At 64.6% G+C, this 17,667-nt stretch overlaps 1 protein-coding gene across 1 annotated transcript in view; it reads left to right on the forward strand.

Moving 5' to 3' along the window:
- CABIN1 (calcineurin binding protein 1) overlaps window positions 1-17,639 on the forward strand; it is a 98,004-nt gene extending 80,365 nt beyond the window's left edge. Inside the window, 8 exon segments of the mRNA XM_067700062.1 lie at window positions 5,693-5,856; window positions 6,739-6,835; window positions 7,596-8,270; window positions 9,227-9,301; window positions 11,740-12,022; window positions 15,055-15,219; window positions 16,920-17,146; window positions 17,251-17,639. Coding sequence (XP_067556163.1) covers window positions 5,693-5,856; window positions 6,739-6,835; window positions 7,596-8,270; window positions 9,227-9,301; window positions 11,740-12,022; window positions 15,055-15,219; window positions 16,920-17,146; window positions 17,251-17,394 — 1,830 coding nt within the window. The 3' untranslated portion in view covers window positions 17,395-17,639.
- Window positions 17,640-17,667: the final 28 nt, after the last annotated feature.

A 17,667-nucleotide genomic window follows, 5' to 3' on the forward strand; every position in this document is an offset into this window, starting at 1 on the left:
GGGGTGCTCACAGCATCGTGTTCTCTGTGAACAGGGATGTTGGGCTGAGCGGCCGTGGGGAGGCCTTGCTCACCTGTCATGCTGTGGGCGTGGGACAGGTGGGGGCTGGGAGGGCCTGGGCAGGTGGGACGCTCTCCGCATCTTAGATCAGGAGCTCAGGCACGGCCTCCAGGACAGCACCCGCTGCTGCATGCCCACCATTGTCCCCTCTGTGGGGAGGGGTCCAGCCCGAGCAGAGGGAGAAAAGCTCTGTGGGGAAGGCTGTTCAGCCGACATTCTTCCTAATGATCCTGAAGACTCCACCCCAAATGTCACCCAGGAGGGGACCGAGCGAGTTAGGGTACACCTGCAGGGTGACGCACTGGGGTCCTTTTAAGTGATGGGAAGTTTTTGATGGTGCAGGAAAATACGCGTGCTCCATTACTGAGTTAAAAATTAAGGTGAAAGAACTCACGCTCCTCTGTACCTTCTGCTCAGGACACTTGGGTCACAAGGTCGACTCTAGGGGGCTGCCCATCTCCCCTCACTTGGCAGGGGCTCCCCTCCCTCTTCCTCCGGTTCCTGCTCCTTTCTGGCTTCCTCCCTGGCTTTTCCTGTACAACCCCCTCCCCAAAGTTCTTGCTCTCTTAGCTCCTTTTTTTTATTCCAATCTCTCGTCTGTCCCCTCGCCCTGGATGGCAGCCATCTGTGTCTGCCTATCCCACCAGCATGGACCCCTTTGGGGGTGTGCCTGACCCATCCGTGTGACCCCCCAGTCCCTGGGATGCACTTGGCTTTCTGTGCAGTTGCCAGGCTGAGCTGCCCTGGGGGACCCAGGGGCCTCCCTAGCACCTGCGGGGGCTCCATCTGGGGCGCAGACCCCCACAGCTTGACCAGGCCTTGGCTCAGATGCAGCGCTGGCAACTCCCTCAGAGCCGCCCGAGAGCTGCACCAAGGTTGTGGGGACTTGGGACCAGGGTCTGTGGTTTTGACCGGGAACATTCCTTTTGTGGAGGGTGTGCAGGCCTGCCTGGTGGCCCCCCAGAAGGCCAGCTCTATTCAGGGCATGGAGGGGCCAGGAAGCAAGAGAGGCTCAGCCCCTCCTGCCTGCCCACCGGCGGCAGCTCAGAGTCTGGGGGGGCCGCGCGACAGGATTCAGGACTGGCTGCTGCCCACGAGAGCTAGGTCGGCCCTTGACACCACCCTGTGACAGCCCTTGCTCAGGCTGGGCCTGGGAAGGCACCAAGCAGACACAGGCCCTTCTGGGTTGCCTGCCCAGCCACCTGCTTCTACCTCTTCCCGCCCTCTGGCCTGCTGTGGGTCCCCTATCGCCTTTCTCTCCTCTCTTCCTACGTGAGGCTCCTAGGCGCAGCTCCTTCTCGGCCTTTCTGGGTGCTCCTAGCTGTCGTTACTTTCTCCTCTGTCCTTCTGTTTGAGCCACACCTGGTGCCCCGGCTGGGCACGACCCCGGTGGCAGCACAGTGGGGAAGGGGCCACATCTGAGTCCCGTGGGTGGGGCAGCAGGGGACAGCGGGAGGAGCCCAGGATTCCGGGAAGACTCCCACAACAGGGCCCCAGGGACTTGCTCACAAAGGCTCTGAGGCCCTCAGGGTGCTGGGGAGGGCGCTGGCTCCCCCGTCCCTCTGAGGGCAGGGCTTCCAAGGCCCCGGCTGAAGACTGAAGTGACTTGGTGTCACTGTCTAATTCTCTGCACCCCCACTTCTACGTCTGTAAGTCACAGGTCATATTGTTGACTTCTTGTGAGCCTTCAGGGAGGGCGCAGAGAGTGGGGGACAAAGGGGTCTGGCCCCTGTGTCCTGGTCCCACCCCAGCGTCACTGGGCAGCCTTGGGCGGGGTTGATTACACACACGGACTGTCCTTGCTGGTGTGGGCATAGCACGAATCCGAGTCTCCGCCCAGCCCCCATGGCCTGAGCCTCATCCCCTCCCAGACAAGCCTGGCACCGGGGCTGAGTGTGGCTCGGATGGAGTGGAGCCCGACTGGGCCGTGCCTCTCTCGGCCTTCTTTCCTGCCCTGGCATTTCCCGGCCCCTTGTTTTCCTGGGGAGCCTTTGCCTGGGCCCTTGGAGTGGAGGAGCCTTGACTGAAAGGTGGGGTCCGTGAAGGTGACACATGGGGCCGGGAGCCCTGGAACGACCCTGAAGTATGCCGTGGAGAATGGCCCGAGTGGTGGCCCAGCAGAGGGTGGTTGGGTTTGCCGTGCGAACCAGAACTGTGTCTGGATCTCTGCCCTCCGTCTGCCAGGCTCAGAGTTGGCCCCAGGTTGGATGAAGAGGCTGTGCCGGCAGCCCTCCTGGGGTGCAGGGAGCCGGCGCTCCTTCTGGCCCACACTGAGGCAGTTAGGGAGGTGTGGACTGGCCGGCCAATCATGAATCTGGGGGGAAAGGAGCCCCTGCCCCTCCAGGAAGAAGCTGTCCTAAGACCACAATGTGCTGGAGACAGCGTGAGCCATGGGCCTGAGCACGCCCTTGGCCTGGCAGCCAGGAGCAGTGCTCCATGCCAGTGGGGCCATCTGCTGTCCGTCCCTTCCCTGGGGCACCACCTGTCGAGGCTGCGGTGACCAGAGGCCAAAACCTCATGGCCCTTCTGCCCAGGCTCTGGCCTCGCCTTGCTTCACAGCCCCCCTTGTAAGTGGATGGCACGTTCGATGGTACCCCACCATGCCACTGACCCAGCGTCAGCTCCCTCGGGGACGTCTTTAAGAGTCCCCAAGTAGGGCAACCCACCCCAGCTCCCAGGACCCCTGGCCTGCCCCGCTGTGGGGCTCAGCTGCTGCAGCTCGGTTTCCTCAAGAGCAGTAGGAGGATGCCCGGCTTTGGGGGCTGCATGGAGGGTTTGGTAACTGGTATTAAGCACTCAGCCCAGAGTCTGGGGCTCCATGCATTATTCAGGTGGTTGCAGTCTGTCTCGGTGACCTCATCTGGCAGCCAGGAGCCCAGAGCCGTTCTGATGGGCTGCAGGGTCGGCTGGGACACTCCAGATGAGCCTTTTGGCACACGGGTGAGCTCTGAGCACAGTCCTGGCATTTCTGAGTGCTCTGAGGCTGCCGCTGCGCCCCCTGCACCACCCGTGGCTCTCCAAGCAGGCGGCATCCTTGCCAGGATGGAGTGCCTGCCGCCTGGGAGAGGGGAGTCTGGGGGAGGGCACAGTGAGGAAGAAGCCTGAGTCGTGGCCCCCCAGCCCCGCCTGGCACCAGAGCTGCCTCCCTCCCTCGAGGCACCCTGTCCCGGACTCTCCTTGTGGGCTGCCTGCTGCGTGGCTCCTGCTCACTGGGATCCTGCTTTGGGCTGTCCTTCAGGCCCCCCAGCGCAGCCAGTCTTCCTCTCACGCACTGCTGCCCCCATTCTTCTCGGTCCCAGTGCGCTCCCTGCCCTCCCTGGGGCCTGCACACGTGCCCTCTGGGTGAGTGCATGGGGGCCTCTGCTGCTGAACTCTTGTGTGAAGGGATGCAAACTGGACCTGTCCTGGTGGCTGTGTCCTGGCTGCCCGAGGAGGGGCTGCTCAGCAGGCTGAGTCAGTGGCTGAGGCGGGAGGGGCCCCATGCCTCCGGGCTGGCTGCTGTCCAGCAGTGTGGCTGGGGGCGGGCTGCCCCTTGCTGGCCCAGGCTTCCCACCTACACAGCAAGCAGGTTCAGCCAGCTGTCTGCCTGGAAACGTCCGTGATCGTGATGCACCAGACCGTCAGTGCCGGGCGGGGAGAGCAGTCCCAGAGGGTGAGCCGGGCAGCGGGTACTGCCTCCGTGTGACAGGGCAGGTGGCAGGCAGACCCCTCTCAGTGTCACCCGGAAATTGTCTTCCTTGAGGCATTGCCTGGCAATTCCCAGTGGGCTGGCAGTGGCGGGAGGCTAGCCCACTGTGGCAGGGGAAGGGAGGGACACGGTGCCCTCCAAGGCGTTTCTCAGCGTGTGCCTCGGCTCGTTTTGGCACCCTCACCCCAGGGGGAAAAAAAAACCAGGTAGATGCCTTGTGTCACCGCCCCTTGCAGGCTGTGGTGGGGACCACGGTGATGTCTGAAGTGCCTTGGTGGGGCGGGCCCTTCCTTGGTCTTATACTGCTGGGCCTGGCACCCTCCTGGCCACTGCCATCACACCTGGGGGCGGGGTGCCTGGGCCACTCTGGCTGTCCCTCGTCCTCTCCAGTGGCAGCTTTCCCCGAACTGCTGCAGAAGCCACGCCCGCCCAGTAGGAGATGCAGCATTGGTGTTAGTGCCACAGGAGAGGGTGGCCTCGGGCCCCTGGTTTTGTCTGGACGGGGGCCCAGCCTGCCCGGGCGGGCCCTCCGTGTCCACTGTGAGCCCGGGGACCAGGCGTGCAGGCTGCGGGGACTCAGCCCTGAGGGTTTCAAGCTCCTCTCTTTTTTTTCTTTTTTTTATACATTTATTTATTTATTGGCCGCGATGGGTCTTTGTTGCTGTGCACGGGCTTTCTCTAGTTGCGGCGAGCTGGGGCTACTATTCGTTGTAGCGCATGGGCTTCTCGTTGCAGTGGCTTCTCTTGTTGCGGAGCATGGGCTCTAGAGCGCAGGCTCAGTAGTTGTGGCGCACGGGCTTAGTTGCTCCGCAGCATGTGGGATCTTCCTGGACCAGGGCTCGAACCCGTGTCCCCTGCATTGGCAGCAGATTCTTAACCACTGCACCACCAGGGAAGCCCTCAAGCTCCTCTCTTGCCCAAATGGCTCAGGCCTGGAGGGGCTCTGGCTTCCTTCCCAGGGCTGCTGGAGCAGGGAGGGTGCCGTGGACCATCCTCCAGCTCCCACGGGAATAGGGCCCTGAGAGGGGCTCTGCCTGGACACCCTGCCGTGGGCCACACGTTGGAGAGGCGGCGGCGCTCACGGCTCTGTCCTTCCTGGGCAGGAGTTTCTCCAGGGGTCAGCTGCAGGGACCCATCTGGGAACCTGCCCCGGAGATATGGCTCAGTGGTGTGAGCTTGTGTTCACTTGTCATTCTCTCCCTCAGCCATCCTGGGCTTCACCTCACCTTGACTGGGTCTGAGCGGGTGTCAGACCCCATGCTGGTGGGGGGGGGCACCTCAGGGAACCAGACCTTGGGGCTGGTGATAGGCAGGGTGCCGGGTGCAGCGGTGGGCTAAGCATGGCCAGGGGGGAGATGGCAGTGGGGCTCCCCAGAGCCAGTCCTGCCCCCGCTCAGCCGTCAGTCAGTGGAGTTAGCCAGGGGGGAAGTGGGGAGGGGATCCCAGCCAGAGCAAAGTGCTGGCAAAGGTGTGTTGAGGGAACCCGGCATCCTGGGAGCTGCTGGTCATTTTCGGCAGGCCTGCGAGTCTCTGGCCACTGCAGGAGGGAGAGCCGTGGGTGGGGCCCAGGCCTGGGCCTGTCTGGCCAGCACAGCTGCCGTGGTATGGCGGCACCTTTTGACCCTCGGCCTCACGAGTTCCTAGAGTTTCCCTCTGGGAACAGGTCCCACGCTAAGTCAGCACCTGTGCAGGAGACACGTAGGCCCCGGCTTCTCCCAGTCCTGCCATTTGACCAGGCGCAACCCGTTTGCTTCCCGTGGGAGCCGATCAAGTAAACGGAGGCCGTGCAGCCTTTCAGAAGAGGAGGGCAGAACTATGCACACGTCCTTGCCCCTCATCTGTGGGAGGAAGCAGGTGGGGGGCCGTACTCCCGTCCCCTTGGGCCCCAGGGCAGGCTCTGGTCGCAGCGGCCCTCCTCTCATGCCCGCCGCGTCCATCCCGCAGGGCATCTGGCGGATCCCCGTGGACGAGATCGACCGGCCGGGCAGCTTTGCCTGGCACATGAACCGCTCCATTGTGCTGCTGCTCAAGGTGCTGGCCCAGCTCCGGGACCACAGCACCCTGCTGAAGGTCTCCTCCATGCTGCAGCGGACCCCGGACCAGGGCAAGTGAGTGCAGCCGCCCGGCCGGCCGGCCCAGTCCAGCGTGCGGTCAGCCCTGCGGCGGCGGCTGACACTGCCGTGGCTCAGAGCACAAGCACGTACTGCCTGGAGCCGCTCGGCCCCGTCTGCCTGGGGCGTCTACACGAGCAGGGAGCCCAGCCCAGTCCTTCTCCTCAAGGCCCTCTCTGTCCCGCTGTCTGGAAACCAAACACCAGCGCCCCTGCCCCAGACTCCCCGGGGCAAGCACGGGCTCTCCCCACTGGGTTTGGTTTCCCCACTGAGACTCTGGACAAGCTAGCCCTTCTGCTTCCCCCAGCTCGGGGCGCCTGGGGATGCTGTCAGCTCGTGGGGACAACAGGTGTCCGAATGACAGCCAGGGTCCCCAGGTGAAGGCCAGTAATAGTGGGCTGTGCCACAGGGGGCCTGGGCTTCAGAGGTAACCAGAGACCTCTTGGGACAGATAGGACTGAGGGATAGCCGCCACTTGCAGTGGTTGGGGGGAGGGGGGTCCCAGGAGAGACACAGTTCAGACGTGGAGTGGCCCGACTGCAAGGCCTCCTGCTGCCAGCACCATGCCTCACCTCTCCGCTGTCTCACTCACCTGTGCCGTGCCAGGGGCTAGGGTGGGGGCTTCAGCAGGGGCCTGAAGCTCCCTGGAGATGGGCTTGTGGGAGAGAAGCCGGGGGCCCCCAAGCTCACTGAGCCTGGCCTGCCCCGCCCCGCCCCTGGGGTCACAGCCCAGCTCAGGGGGGCCCAGGACACAGTGCTGGGCGAGGAGGAGGAGGCTCGGGGAACACTTCTGGGGAGCAGACCCCAGGCGGGTGGGACTCGGAGGGGCACGGGCCGCCATCCGGCTCTGATGCTCTGGCCACCCCCGCATGCCTGCAGGAAGTATCTGCGAGATGCCGACCGCCAGGTCCTGGCTCAGCGGGCCTTCATCCTCACTGTGAAGGTGCTGGAGGACACACTGAGTGAGCTCTCGGAGGTACACCCCGCCCACCCTGGGCAGGTCCCCACACCCCCACCTGTGGGCAGTACTCACCTGCCTCCCCAGGTGGGAAGGTCAGTTCAAAGATGACCTCGCAAGCACCTCGTGTGAGGCACTGACGCACTTGGCTAAAGTGAGCTCGTGGTTGGTGAGGAAGGTGGTGAGGCTCCTGAGGCAGCCCCGCCCGGCAGGACCAGCTCAGGAGACAGCAGCTCTCACAGTGGAGCAGATGGCAAAGCCAGTGGCCCCGCACCCTCACCCGCCAGCCCCCAGGAGCTGGTGCACACACGGTCCCTCGTCACAGCTGGGTACCCTGAGGTCCCGGAGGCTGGTCACCAGCCTAGCAGGCGGGGCCGCTGGGAGCCAGGGCCATCTGGCTACAATGCCCCGCTGCCCAGCAGAACTGGCTGGGCCCTGGTGCAGGGGCTCAGGGTGGACTCGGCTCTGCAGTGAGCACGCTTGGTGGCCCTGGCAGGTCACTTCCCCGCGAGGCGCCCGCACATAGAGAAGCCACTTGGCGAGGGCCAGCTGGTCCTCAAGAGCAGAGCCATCTCCAAGGCCTCATCAGCCCCCGTCAAGGCCGGAGCTTCAGAGTCGGGAGGGCCTTCCCAGGCAGCTCTCCAGGCCCAGCCCTGGCCAGCGGGCAGATGGGCAGAGCCTGAGTGGCCTCGGTGGGTGGGCAAACCTGGCGCCCAAGGGTGCTTTCTTGTGGCAGAAACACCAGACACACTGAGTCTTACCATTGGTTTCCTCACAGGGGTCAGAACGCCCAGGGCCCAAGGCCTGTGGCTTCCCTGGAGCCAGGATGACCACCGACGTCTCCCACAAGGCCAGTCCTGAGGGTGGCCAGGAAGGCCTCCCGCACCCCAAGAAGCCTCCTCTGGCTGATGGCTCAGGGCCAGGGGCCGAGCCAGGGGGCAAAGCAGGCCCCCACAACCACCGGCCTGTGGCTGTGGATGCAGGAGATGGTGCAGACCAGGGCGGGGAGCGCAAGGACAATGAGAGCCCCCGGGCAGGCCCCACAGAGCCCATGGACACGGGGGAGGCCGCCACCCGTGGCTCAGACTCGGAGCGGGCGCCACCCCTGCAGCCAGGCCGCCCCCCAAGAGACTGGGGCCCCGAGAGCCGGCCAGCCGAGCTGTCCCTGGAGGAGCTGAGCATCAGCGCCCGGCAGCAGCCCAGCCCGCCCACACCGGCCCCACCAGCCGCCGCCGCTGCCCCGGCCGCCACCCCTGGACCCAGGACAGGCAGCCACCCCGAGGAGGCACCTCCACGGCCTAGCCGCAAGAGGAAGCTCCTGGAGGACACAGAGTCCGGCAAGACCCTCCTGCTGGACGCCTACCGAGTGTGGCAGCAGGGCCAGAAGGGCGTGGCCTATGACCTGGGCCGCATCGAGAGGATCATGTCCGAGAGCTACATGCTCATCAGGCAGGTGGGTGGCCTTGGGGCGGGCCTGGCGGCTCTGTTCCCAAGCATGATCACGGCCAGGCCCCCCAGGGTGGGCTTTCAGAGTCATTCCTGGTCACCTCTGAGGTTTTCTACTGTGAGCACGAGATAGGTTCAGATATGTTACAATTTTATTTGTCAACTAAACGTTAGTAAAGCTGGGGAAACATACCAAAAAGCAAAAGGAAAACAACATGCTTTTAAATGTATATATTCACCCATAAAGGAAAGGAAGCCGCTTTGCAGAAATCTCGTCAAGTCTGGCACAGGGAGTCGGGGCCCCCGAGTAGGGGGCTGCAGTGGAGGAGCCCTTCTTATTCTGTTTCTTTTAAAAAAAACTCCATTAGGCACACGTTTTTTTCTCTATCTAGAGAAAAATAGGTTCTTTCCACAGGAAGAACCCTGCACTGTGACTGGTTCATACAGGGTGACCATCTTGATACACTGTTTTCCTTTTAACTTGTGTTAATTTGCACTGCAGCTTGTGAGTGTGTCTGTCTTATCACCACCTCACAAGCACCCAGCAGTAACTTTTTTTGTTGCTGATAAACTAGAAAAAAAGCCCTGCATTCCCTGCTGGTGAGGGCGGGCCCTTTCGCCACGCCAGGCTGGCTGTCTCCCTCATGCCCTGTCTGCTGCTCATCCCGGGCGACCCCCAGGTCTCTCCGGCCTCATCGCCCCCATGAGGGGCAGGTTCTGGCTCAGAGTCTGCCAGCCTCAGCCCCCGAGGATGAAATAGCACAGCCACAGACATGAACGTGGCTTGGCCATCTGGGCCCAGAGCGGTGCCCCTGGCAGATGGGCCTGGGAGACAGGGCTGGGGTCCTGGGGGGAGCAGCAGTGGGAGGGCTCACCCTGGGAGCTGTCCTCAAACACCAGGGGCCGGGGGAAGGCTGGCCTCCGAGGCCCCTGCCCTCTGACCTTGGGCATCTCCTTGCTCAGGTGGACGAGGAGGCTGCCCTGGAGCAGGCCGTGAAGTTCTGTCAGGTCCACCTTGGGGCCGCCGCCCAGAGACAGGTAAGCGTGACCCTGCCTGTGCCAGCCTCGTCGTGCAGAGCCCGCCCCGGGCTGCAGGCTGGTCAGGTGGGCCCAGGGGAGATGGGCAGCTGAGCCTCAGGCCCTGAAGGAGCCCCTGACAACCCGCCTGGGGGTGCACCAGACCCCAGCTCTGACTGGGCGTGTGACACAAAGGTCCCCTCACCCCCGCACCTTTTCTCTAAACAGGGAGGATGTTCCCTACTTAGTCGACTTCAACTGGAAAGGTTGCTCCTCCGCACAGAGGTGGAGCTGGGATACGGGGCTGATAGGAGCAGGGTGAGCGGGGGTCCTGGTGTTTGTCCAGCATCGTGTTTTGGGAAGACTCCCTGCTGTTGGGTGGAGAGGGTGGGCTGGGGCAGGGGCCAGGTCAGGTGAGCCACAGGTGGGGATGATCCCGGGCCAGGTCACTAGGTCAAAGAGCAGGTACGTGCCATGTGGGTAGGTGCGGCCTCTTTGTCCCCAGGGGTGGCCTGACTGCCCTGCCCCAGCAGCAGGCCCGGCCTTCCCAGTCATCACTCTTCCTTGGGCCCCCTGGGGAAGGGTGTCATGAGGGAGTCCAGAGGCAGGAGCTCAGGGCAGTGGGCTTCCAGCTGCAGCCGGGGAGTCATGTCCTAGTCCCTCAGCGGCTGGCTGTCCCTCGGTGTCCAGATGGGCTTTTTCTCAGTGGAGTGGGGCATCGGGCCACTGCCCCACCTGGGTTCTGGGTCTGAGGAAGCCCAGGGGTTCAACCTTCACCAAGTGGGCTGTGGGCCACATAGGAGGGCCAGACCCCCAGCTGAGGGCAGGAATCCCTGGAGGCAGGTGTCCCCCTGCCGGCAGTCCCCACCGCCCTGCTATTGCCAAGGCAGCAGAGTTCACAGTGCAGCCACCTCGTCACAACCTCTGCTCTGTGGGACAGAAATGACTGCCCAGTGCCCCAGAGCAGGGTCGGGCCCAGGGGTCCCCCTCCTGCCTCCTCCACCAACCCGGACTGGGGCAGGTGGGCAGTGATCACTCCAGAGAAAGGAGGGCTGTTTCTGATGCAGACTTTTAAGGTGCTTGAAATGATAGAACCACACAGGAAACCCCCAGACAGCTTCCCCCTTAACTGGTCTCTGGTCTGAGGTGAAAGGGGGTGCGCAGTTGGCAGGAGCCAAGGGCAAGGAGGGGACATGGGGAGATGGAGGCCCACGGAGGACCAGCACCCAGCTGGGACCTGGCCTGTCAGAGGAGCCTAGGAAGCGACCTCAGGGATGACAACCATGTCGGTCACAGCTGTCCTGGACCCGCCTCTGGCCAGTGCTGCGGGGGAGGCGGCCGTGGCCCTGGGAGCCACTGCTCCCACCCATTTTGTGTCCATTTTGCTGGAGGTATTTCCGAGTTGCCACGCAGCCCGGCACATGCCAGGCGGGTGCTCGGGACATAATTAGAGGCTGAGTGCCATCACCCGTGGCTCCCGCAGGATAGGGACACAGCACCCACCTTCCCCATGTGTCTGCCCACAACAGACAGGTCCTGTCCTGCCCACCCTCCCACTGGAGGTCTGGGCTCATCCCAGACACTCACTGCACAGCAGAGTCGCCGGGCTGACCGCACCCCGTGAAGCTGGGGATGGGGCATGCTCCCAGCAGGCGTGAGGCTCCCGCACTCGCAGCCCCGGGCAGGGGTCCCCACGGCCCTGGTGTGGGCTGGCTCCAAGTATGGTGAGGCTGGGGTGTGGCTCAGGCACTGGGGTGCAGCCCTCAGCTCTGCTGCCAGAGGCCGCGCGGAGCCCCTGCCCCACCTCGCAGCTGCTCTCAGGGAGCCGTGGCCCTCGCACCGCCTGGGGAGTGGGCTTCAGGTGCAAAGTGGAAAAGGCCTAGCGGCAGAGGGAACTGTGTGCACAAGGATGGGGAGGTCCTGAAGGGCCCAGCTCCCTGAGAACCGACGGCCTGTGGTGGGGGAACCACGGGGCAGCCGAGGCCAGGCTGCCGGCAGGGGCCACGCCTGGGGCCGCCTCGGGTGCTGTGGCTTTGGGGCTGCACAAAGCCCCGGAGCTGACTCTGGCGGTGTCATCCCGGCTGTCTCAGGACCCCTCCACCAGTGGCCTTGGGAAGTCGCCCTCCAAGACTGACCTCCCATACTGCAGTCAGTCTTGGAGGGGGCCACCAGCCTGTGCCCCGGGTCATGGCTGGCATGTTCCTCCCAGGCTGGCACCCAGGAGTGGGAGGGTGAAGATCCCGGCCAGCCTGATGCCCCTCCACTGAGCCCCTGCCAGCGTGGCCTGGAAGTTCTCCTAGGGACAGACTCTGGGCCCCCAGCGGTGTCCCGAGTTGGCAGAGTGGGCCTCCCTGCTAGCATTGGGGCCCAGAGCGGGGCACCATGACAGGTGTCCTGGGGGATAGCGTGGACTCAGGCCTGCCCAGCTGGCCTCCCTCACCTCCCCTTTGTCCTCCCAGGCTGCAGGGGACACACCCACCACCCCAAAGCACCCTAAGGACAGCCGAGAGAACTTCTTCCCTACAGTTGTGGCCCCTGCAGCCCCCGACCCCACGCCGACGGACACCCCGCAGCGGCCCAGCGATAGCCACACCAAGCCTCGTCCTGCGCAGGCTGCCGCCCCGGCTGTTGTCACCTGTCCTCCCTCGGCGTCAGGCTCTACCCCAGACCCGTCCAAGGATCCCGGGCCCCCACGGCCACACAGGCCCGAGGCCACCCCCAGCATGTCCTCTTCGGGCCCAGGTGAGTCCCATCCCCTTCACCTGGTGGTGAGGCCCGGCTGGGCCAGAGCAGGGCCCAGACCCCGTTGCCAGCCAGCGGCAAGTCCTGCCCATTGCATGGAGAGTGTGGGCGCCTCCAGCCTGGTGATCCCTGAGAAGCTGTCTCCACCCCACCCCACCCTCACGGCACCCACCTCACCATGTTTCTCCTCCCACGAGGATTCAGGAGTGGGGAGGGGGTCCTGACCCCAGTGCACATGAGACCTCTCAGGCCTGTGAGCAGTCCTGGGTGCCTGCTGGGCTGTGGGGCAGACCTGCCCAGCTCCTGCGCCCCCGGGGCGAGGCAGACGGAAGCCGGCCAGGCTGAGGCGGGGTCTGCGGAAGGATGGGGCTGGGGGCTCTGTCGGCAGGAGGGAGCCCCAGTTCCTTCCAAATCTAGATGCCACTGGGAATGGGAACGGCAGCCCACGGGCGGGGGCAGCCAGCAGACCAGGGAGGGCAGACGCTTCAGGACAAACACACACACGCACACACACCCTGCGCCTCTCCCTCCCTGCTCCGCGGACCCGGGGCCGGGCTCCCACCTGCCCACACATCCCTGCTCGTCCCCGAAGGCCAGGCTCACCTGTCCACCAGGAGCCATCGACGTGGAGGGCCACAGCTGGGGTGCTACTGTCCGCCATGCAGGCTCGGCCATGTCATTTCCTGACCCATCTGAACAAGGGGACAGTCAGCCCTAGCAGGAGTGCCTGGCCGGAGCCAGACCTGGAAGCCCGGTTAGCCGTGACCAGGAGCGCTGCTCCCACAGGCTGCTCTGCCCAGATGGAGGCTGAGGGCCCAGGCCCCCAACCTCATGGGTCCCTAGTTTGCTCTGAAGGTGGGGAAGTGCAGGGACCCTCTACCCAGCCAGTCAGAGCGGTGCTGACCGCGGCCTGAGACGGTCACCTCCCCTGAGGTAGCCCCTGCAGCCGAGTGTTTAGGGAGGAGCCTCTGAGGCCGAAGGGCCACAGGTGCGGCTCCACCCAGTGGCCTGGGCGTCCTGTCCTCTCTGCTGTCCCATGTGTCTCGCTGTCCACACCCAGCAGAGCAACGGTGGCAGACGGTGAGCACGGCCCTACAGGCGGGTTCTGCTGGGGGTGACTTCACAGGGTGGCGGCAATGACCGTCCACGGCCTGGGGAAACCACTCACTCCACGAAGACCTGGCTGCCGTCCCTTGGCCTGTCGCCGCCGCCGCCTGACTCCTGTCCCAGAGGATCAGAACTTCGGGGGCGTCAGGCCATCAGCTGGTCCCCTGGGCGCTGTCAGGTTGTTGGTGGCCTCAGGTTCTCGCCAGCTGTTGGCTAGAGGCCTCAGTTCCTCCACTGTGCGTCCCCCAAGAGGGGCCCTGACCCTGCCCATCGCTGCCCCCGTCGGCTCACCTCCCTGTCTCCTTGGGTGTCTGCCCGCCACAGGCCAGGACTGGATTTCCTGCTGACGGTGCCTGGCCCATGAGTGATTGAGGGTCCCTCTTGCTGAGGTGGTCAGGGCTCCAGGGGTGGGGAGTGGGGGCTCCAGGCCGTGGGACCAGCTGGGTCAGGACTCAGGGCAGGGAGCACCTGTCTGTGCAGGGTGCCGCCCGCCGGACGGGGTTGAGGGGGCCACAGTGCCGGCCTCGTGCCAGTCAAGAAGCCAGGGAGAGTCTGAGCCTGGGTCAGGGGCGCCTCCAGGACACTGGGCCTTGGGGACTCAGCGGCCAGGCTGTGAGTTTACCTAGGGAGCAGGGAGAGTTACCCCGATGGCTCAGGATTCCAGCCCGTCCCCCTGCTTCCACAGAGCCTGAGGCCTGGGGGCTCGGGGAGCCCCAGATAGCTCTTCCCTGAAGGCTGAGGCACCAGGCAGGTCCCCTCCCCGTTGGTACCCCCACCACCCCGCCGTGGTCCTCCTCACAGGGCCGCCTGGCCTAGGAAGCACCTCTCCACGTGCTTGAGTCTCTGCTGGACTTCCCTGCCTCGAGTGTCCCTCCTCCTCTGGCCACCCATCAAGAAGGGAGGCCGGACCGTGCCCTGGGGGCAGGAGGGACTGATACCTGCCCCCTGAGGGCAGACTTCGCTTCCTGCCAGCCTGGCCTGTAGACTGCTCACAGCAAGGTAGCCCCCTGCCCGCTCCCCTAACCCAAGCAGCCGCTCCAGGTCGCTCGGCCAGACCCTCAGTGTTGGGCCCAGCCAGGCAGGGCTTTGCCACCTATGGAAGGCCCTGGACCAGACAGCCACCGGGCCTGCATCACATCGTGGGTGCGTGCCCGGTGCAGTGACCCATTCCTGCCACGGGCCACAGGATTCCTGCTGCTCCACCTGCTCCGCGGGGCCCAGGAGGGCAGCTCTGGAGCCTCCGAGGGGCTCATCCCTGCCTGTGGCAGCGTGTGGAGCTGGACCCTGGGAACGAAGAGGCTGTGACCCTGACTGCCGGGCAGTCAGAACCGAGAAGGGAGGGCGTGGCTCGCGGCCAGGCAGCAGGGCAGGTGCTGTCCTCCAGGACTGGAGCCAACAGGCAGGAGGCCCATCTGTCCCCCTGCCCAGCCAGGGAGGGGCCAGTGTCACCACAAGTGGGGAGCGGCTGGGTGTTGGGGTCATGGCCGGCGTGGCAGGAGAGTCCGGGCCTCAAGGGGAAGGAGGAGGAATGGGAGTGCAAAGAGGCCGGACGTGGCCGGGGGCCCTGGGGGCAGGCGCCCCTGTGCCGACTGACCACCTGGCACCACGGAGGCTGATTCACAGCCGCCTCCTCACACCTGGAAGGTGTGGCCTGGCAGGAGGGCGCCAGGCCCGCCACCGCTCCATCTACTTTGTCCTTAGCTGGATTGTTCGGTTCCAGTGGCCACTCCTGTGAGCTGGGGTAGGGCCTCCGCTGTGTCAGGTTCATAGCATGTCCACAGGGGTGAGCGGTTTCCTGCTGGTAGCAGCCTGGCCCCACCCGGGCGATTGTTCCAGCGGAGCCCCTGCGTGGCCATGGTGGAGGTGGAGGCCCCTATCCCAAGGGTGGGGGACGTGTCACCCATAGCCGTGCTGTGTCTCCACAGAGGAAGAAGAGCTGGCAGGAGGGGCAGAGGGCACGGGCTTCCTGCCCCAGGAGCCGCGGTGCAGCGAGCAGGTGAAGACGGCCCCCGAGGGCCCTCCAGCAGAGCCGCACTGCTGGCCAGCAGAGGCGGTCCCCCGGACAGGCGCTGAGCCCACCTGCAGCCAGGGTAAGGCCAGTCGGGAGCAGCCCATCACGGCCCCCAGGGCCAGCAGTCAGCGGGTGCTTCTCGACAGAGGGGCCTGGAGTGGGCCTGGGGGTGAGGTAGACAAGAAAGGCAGGCCAGGCAGGGAAGGCCTGGCTGGAGAGCTTCCTCGGGGGAGGGAAGGGCCCAAGACCCCCCACCCCCACCCCCACCCCCGCCTCACAGAGGGGAATAGCTCGGGAGGTGCTGAGCCCAGGCCAAGGTGGCCTAGCCGAGAGGGAGGGGTGCCTGTGCCCAGATGGGTCCATGGGAGGGGCAGGCGTGGGGCGGGGAGGAGGCAGGGGTGGGCAGAGGGCCGGCCGGGTTGGGCGGAGCCAGATGGGCATCCATGTCATGTCTGTGTCCGTGTCTGTGTCTGAGTCACAGCCCGTTCCCACCAGCCGCCTCAACCAGCCAGGCCCCTCGGGGACTCCTCAGGGCTGGGGCCTCTCGCAGACCCCACTCAGGACAGCAGGGCTTGGTGCCAGCCCGAGGGAGTCGGGCATGGGGGCTGAGTGAGCCCCGCTCCTTTTAAAGCCATGGAGCAGCGGAAGAATGTGGACACCAGCCAGGCTGCGGCTCCCGGAGGCTGCCAGCCCACACTGCTGCCTCCCAGCTCCGGCTCTTCCTGAGGCGCGAGGGGAAAGTGGATGCTGGCTGAGTGGCCAGCTCTGAGCCCCAGCATCCTCCCTGTGGCGGGAATGACCAATAGAATGTGTGTCCTAGTGATCTCAGGTGGCCTCGGCCTGCAGCCGCTCGAAGCAGGGTTTTGGTTGCCGGCCAGTGAGAGTGCTGAACCCTAGCCACTAGGCCAGTGGTTAGTGACAAGGCCCCGGCTCTTCGGCTTTGCAGAAAAGAATTCCCATAAAGACGGAAAGTAGTGAAACAAGTAAAGTGTTTATTAGGAGGAAAAAGTGTACAGTACATGTGGATAGACACACAGGTGGGCTCAGAGAGAGAGTGGCGCCCTCCTGCTAGTTTGAATCACATGGGGCATTTCTTCCGGGTTTCCTTTGGCCAATCATCTTGATTTGCCTGCTTCCAAGTCCGTATTTGGTGTATCTCGGGATCCTCCCCTGTGTGCGTGCCTCTCAGCCAAGATGGATTCTAGGGAAGAGACCTGTATGGGTAGTGAGCATCACTCCCCTTTTGACCTCCAAGGAGCTTTCTAGTCAGGAAGGTCTCTTTGACTTGCGAATGAGGAATATGTGGCCTGTATTCCTCATCTGGGCAGGGCCCAGCCTCCTTTCTCAATTGTCCTGCTATTTTCATCTCGGAGTATCTGTCCACAGGGAGCGAACTCCAGCTGTTCGCCCTGGGGGCTCGTCTATCTCCTGCCTCACTAGGATGGTCTGAGAGCTCACATGCGTGCCTGGGAGGTGCAGGGCTTGCCCTTGTCCCAGCCCTGGGCACCCAGTGAACACTGTGCTTTTGGGGGTGCCCCACAGCCCAGAGCCAGAGCCAGAGCCAGGCCCTCGGGGAGGCAGAGAGACAGGAGGAGGCCTGGGAGCCTGGCAACCAGCACAGGTCTAAAGAGAGAGGGTAGGGCGGTCTGACGCTGCCAGAGGAGGCGTCTTGGTGCCTCTGTGGTGCAGGGTTTGCGGGGGATGAGCCCCAAGCAAGGGAGGGGCAGGCAGGCCCGGGAGGCCGAGAGCCCGGCTCAGTCCACTGGGTCCACCCCACAGTTGCCAGCTCCAAGGTGCCCAGTGGTGGGAGTGCCCAGCCACCCGAGGGCCACCCGGGCAAGGCTGAGCCCAGCCGGGCCAAATCACGCCTCCTGCCCAACATGCCAAAGCTGGTCATCCCCTCGGCCACCACCAAGTTCCCCCCTGAGATCACCGTCACGCCGCCCACCCCGACCCTGCTCTCGCCCAAAGGCAGCATCTCAGAGGAGACCAAACAGAAGCTGAAGGTGACTGCAGGTCCTGGGTGGGACACAGAGCTGGGGGTGGGGGGTGGGGGGTGGGGTGGTGGTGCCAGGCTGCCACTGACCACTGCCTCACCCGGTCTGTGCAGTCAGCCATCCTGTCTGCCCAGTCGGCTGCCAACGTGAGGAAGGAGAGCCTGTGCCAGCCGGCCCTGGAGGTCCTGGAGACATCGAGCCAGGAGTCCTCGCTGGAGAGCGAGACAGATGAGGACGATGACTACATGGACATCTGAGGGCCACTCCCCACGCACCACCACCTCCACCACCCCCCCACGCCCCGCCCGGTGGGGCGTCCCGACCACAGGGCCACAGGCCACAGGAGCCCAGCAGGGCCCGCCTCCTTTTTTATGAAGTGATTTTCTTTGTAAACGTGACCGCCCCCAGCCAGGCGGCCTCGTCCACCCTCCACGGGCTCTGTCTGGGTCACGGCAGCGGAGGGTCCTTTTTTGGTTGCTTTTCTAATAAAGATGGAACAGTCGTCTTGGCCTCTTTGTCCCCTGGGGTGG

Source organism: Pseudorca crassidens, chromosome 12 (genome assembly GCF_039906515.1).
Source record: "Pseudorca crassidens isolate mPseCra1 chromosome 12, mPseCra1.hap1, whole genome shotgun sequence".
Taxonomy (NCBI): Eukaryota; Metazoa; Chordata; class Mammalia; order Artiodactyla; family Delphinidae; genus Pseudorca; species Pseudorca crassidens.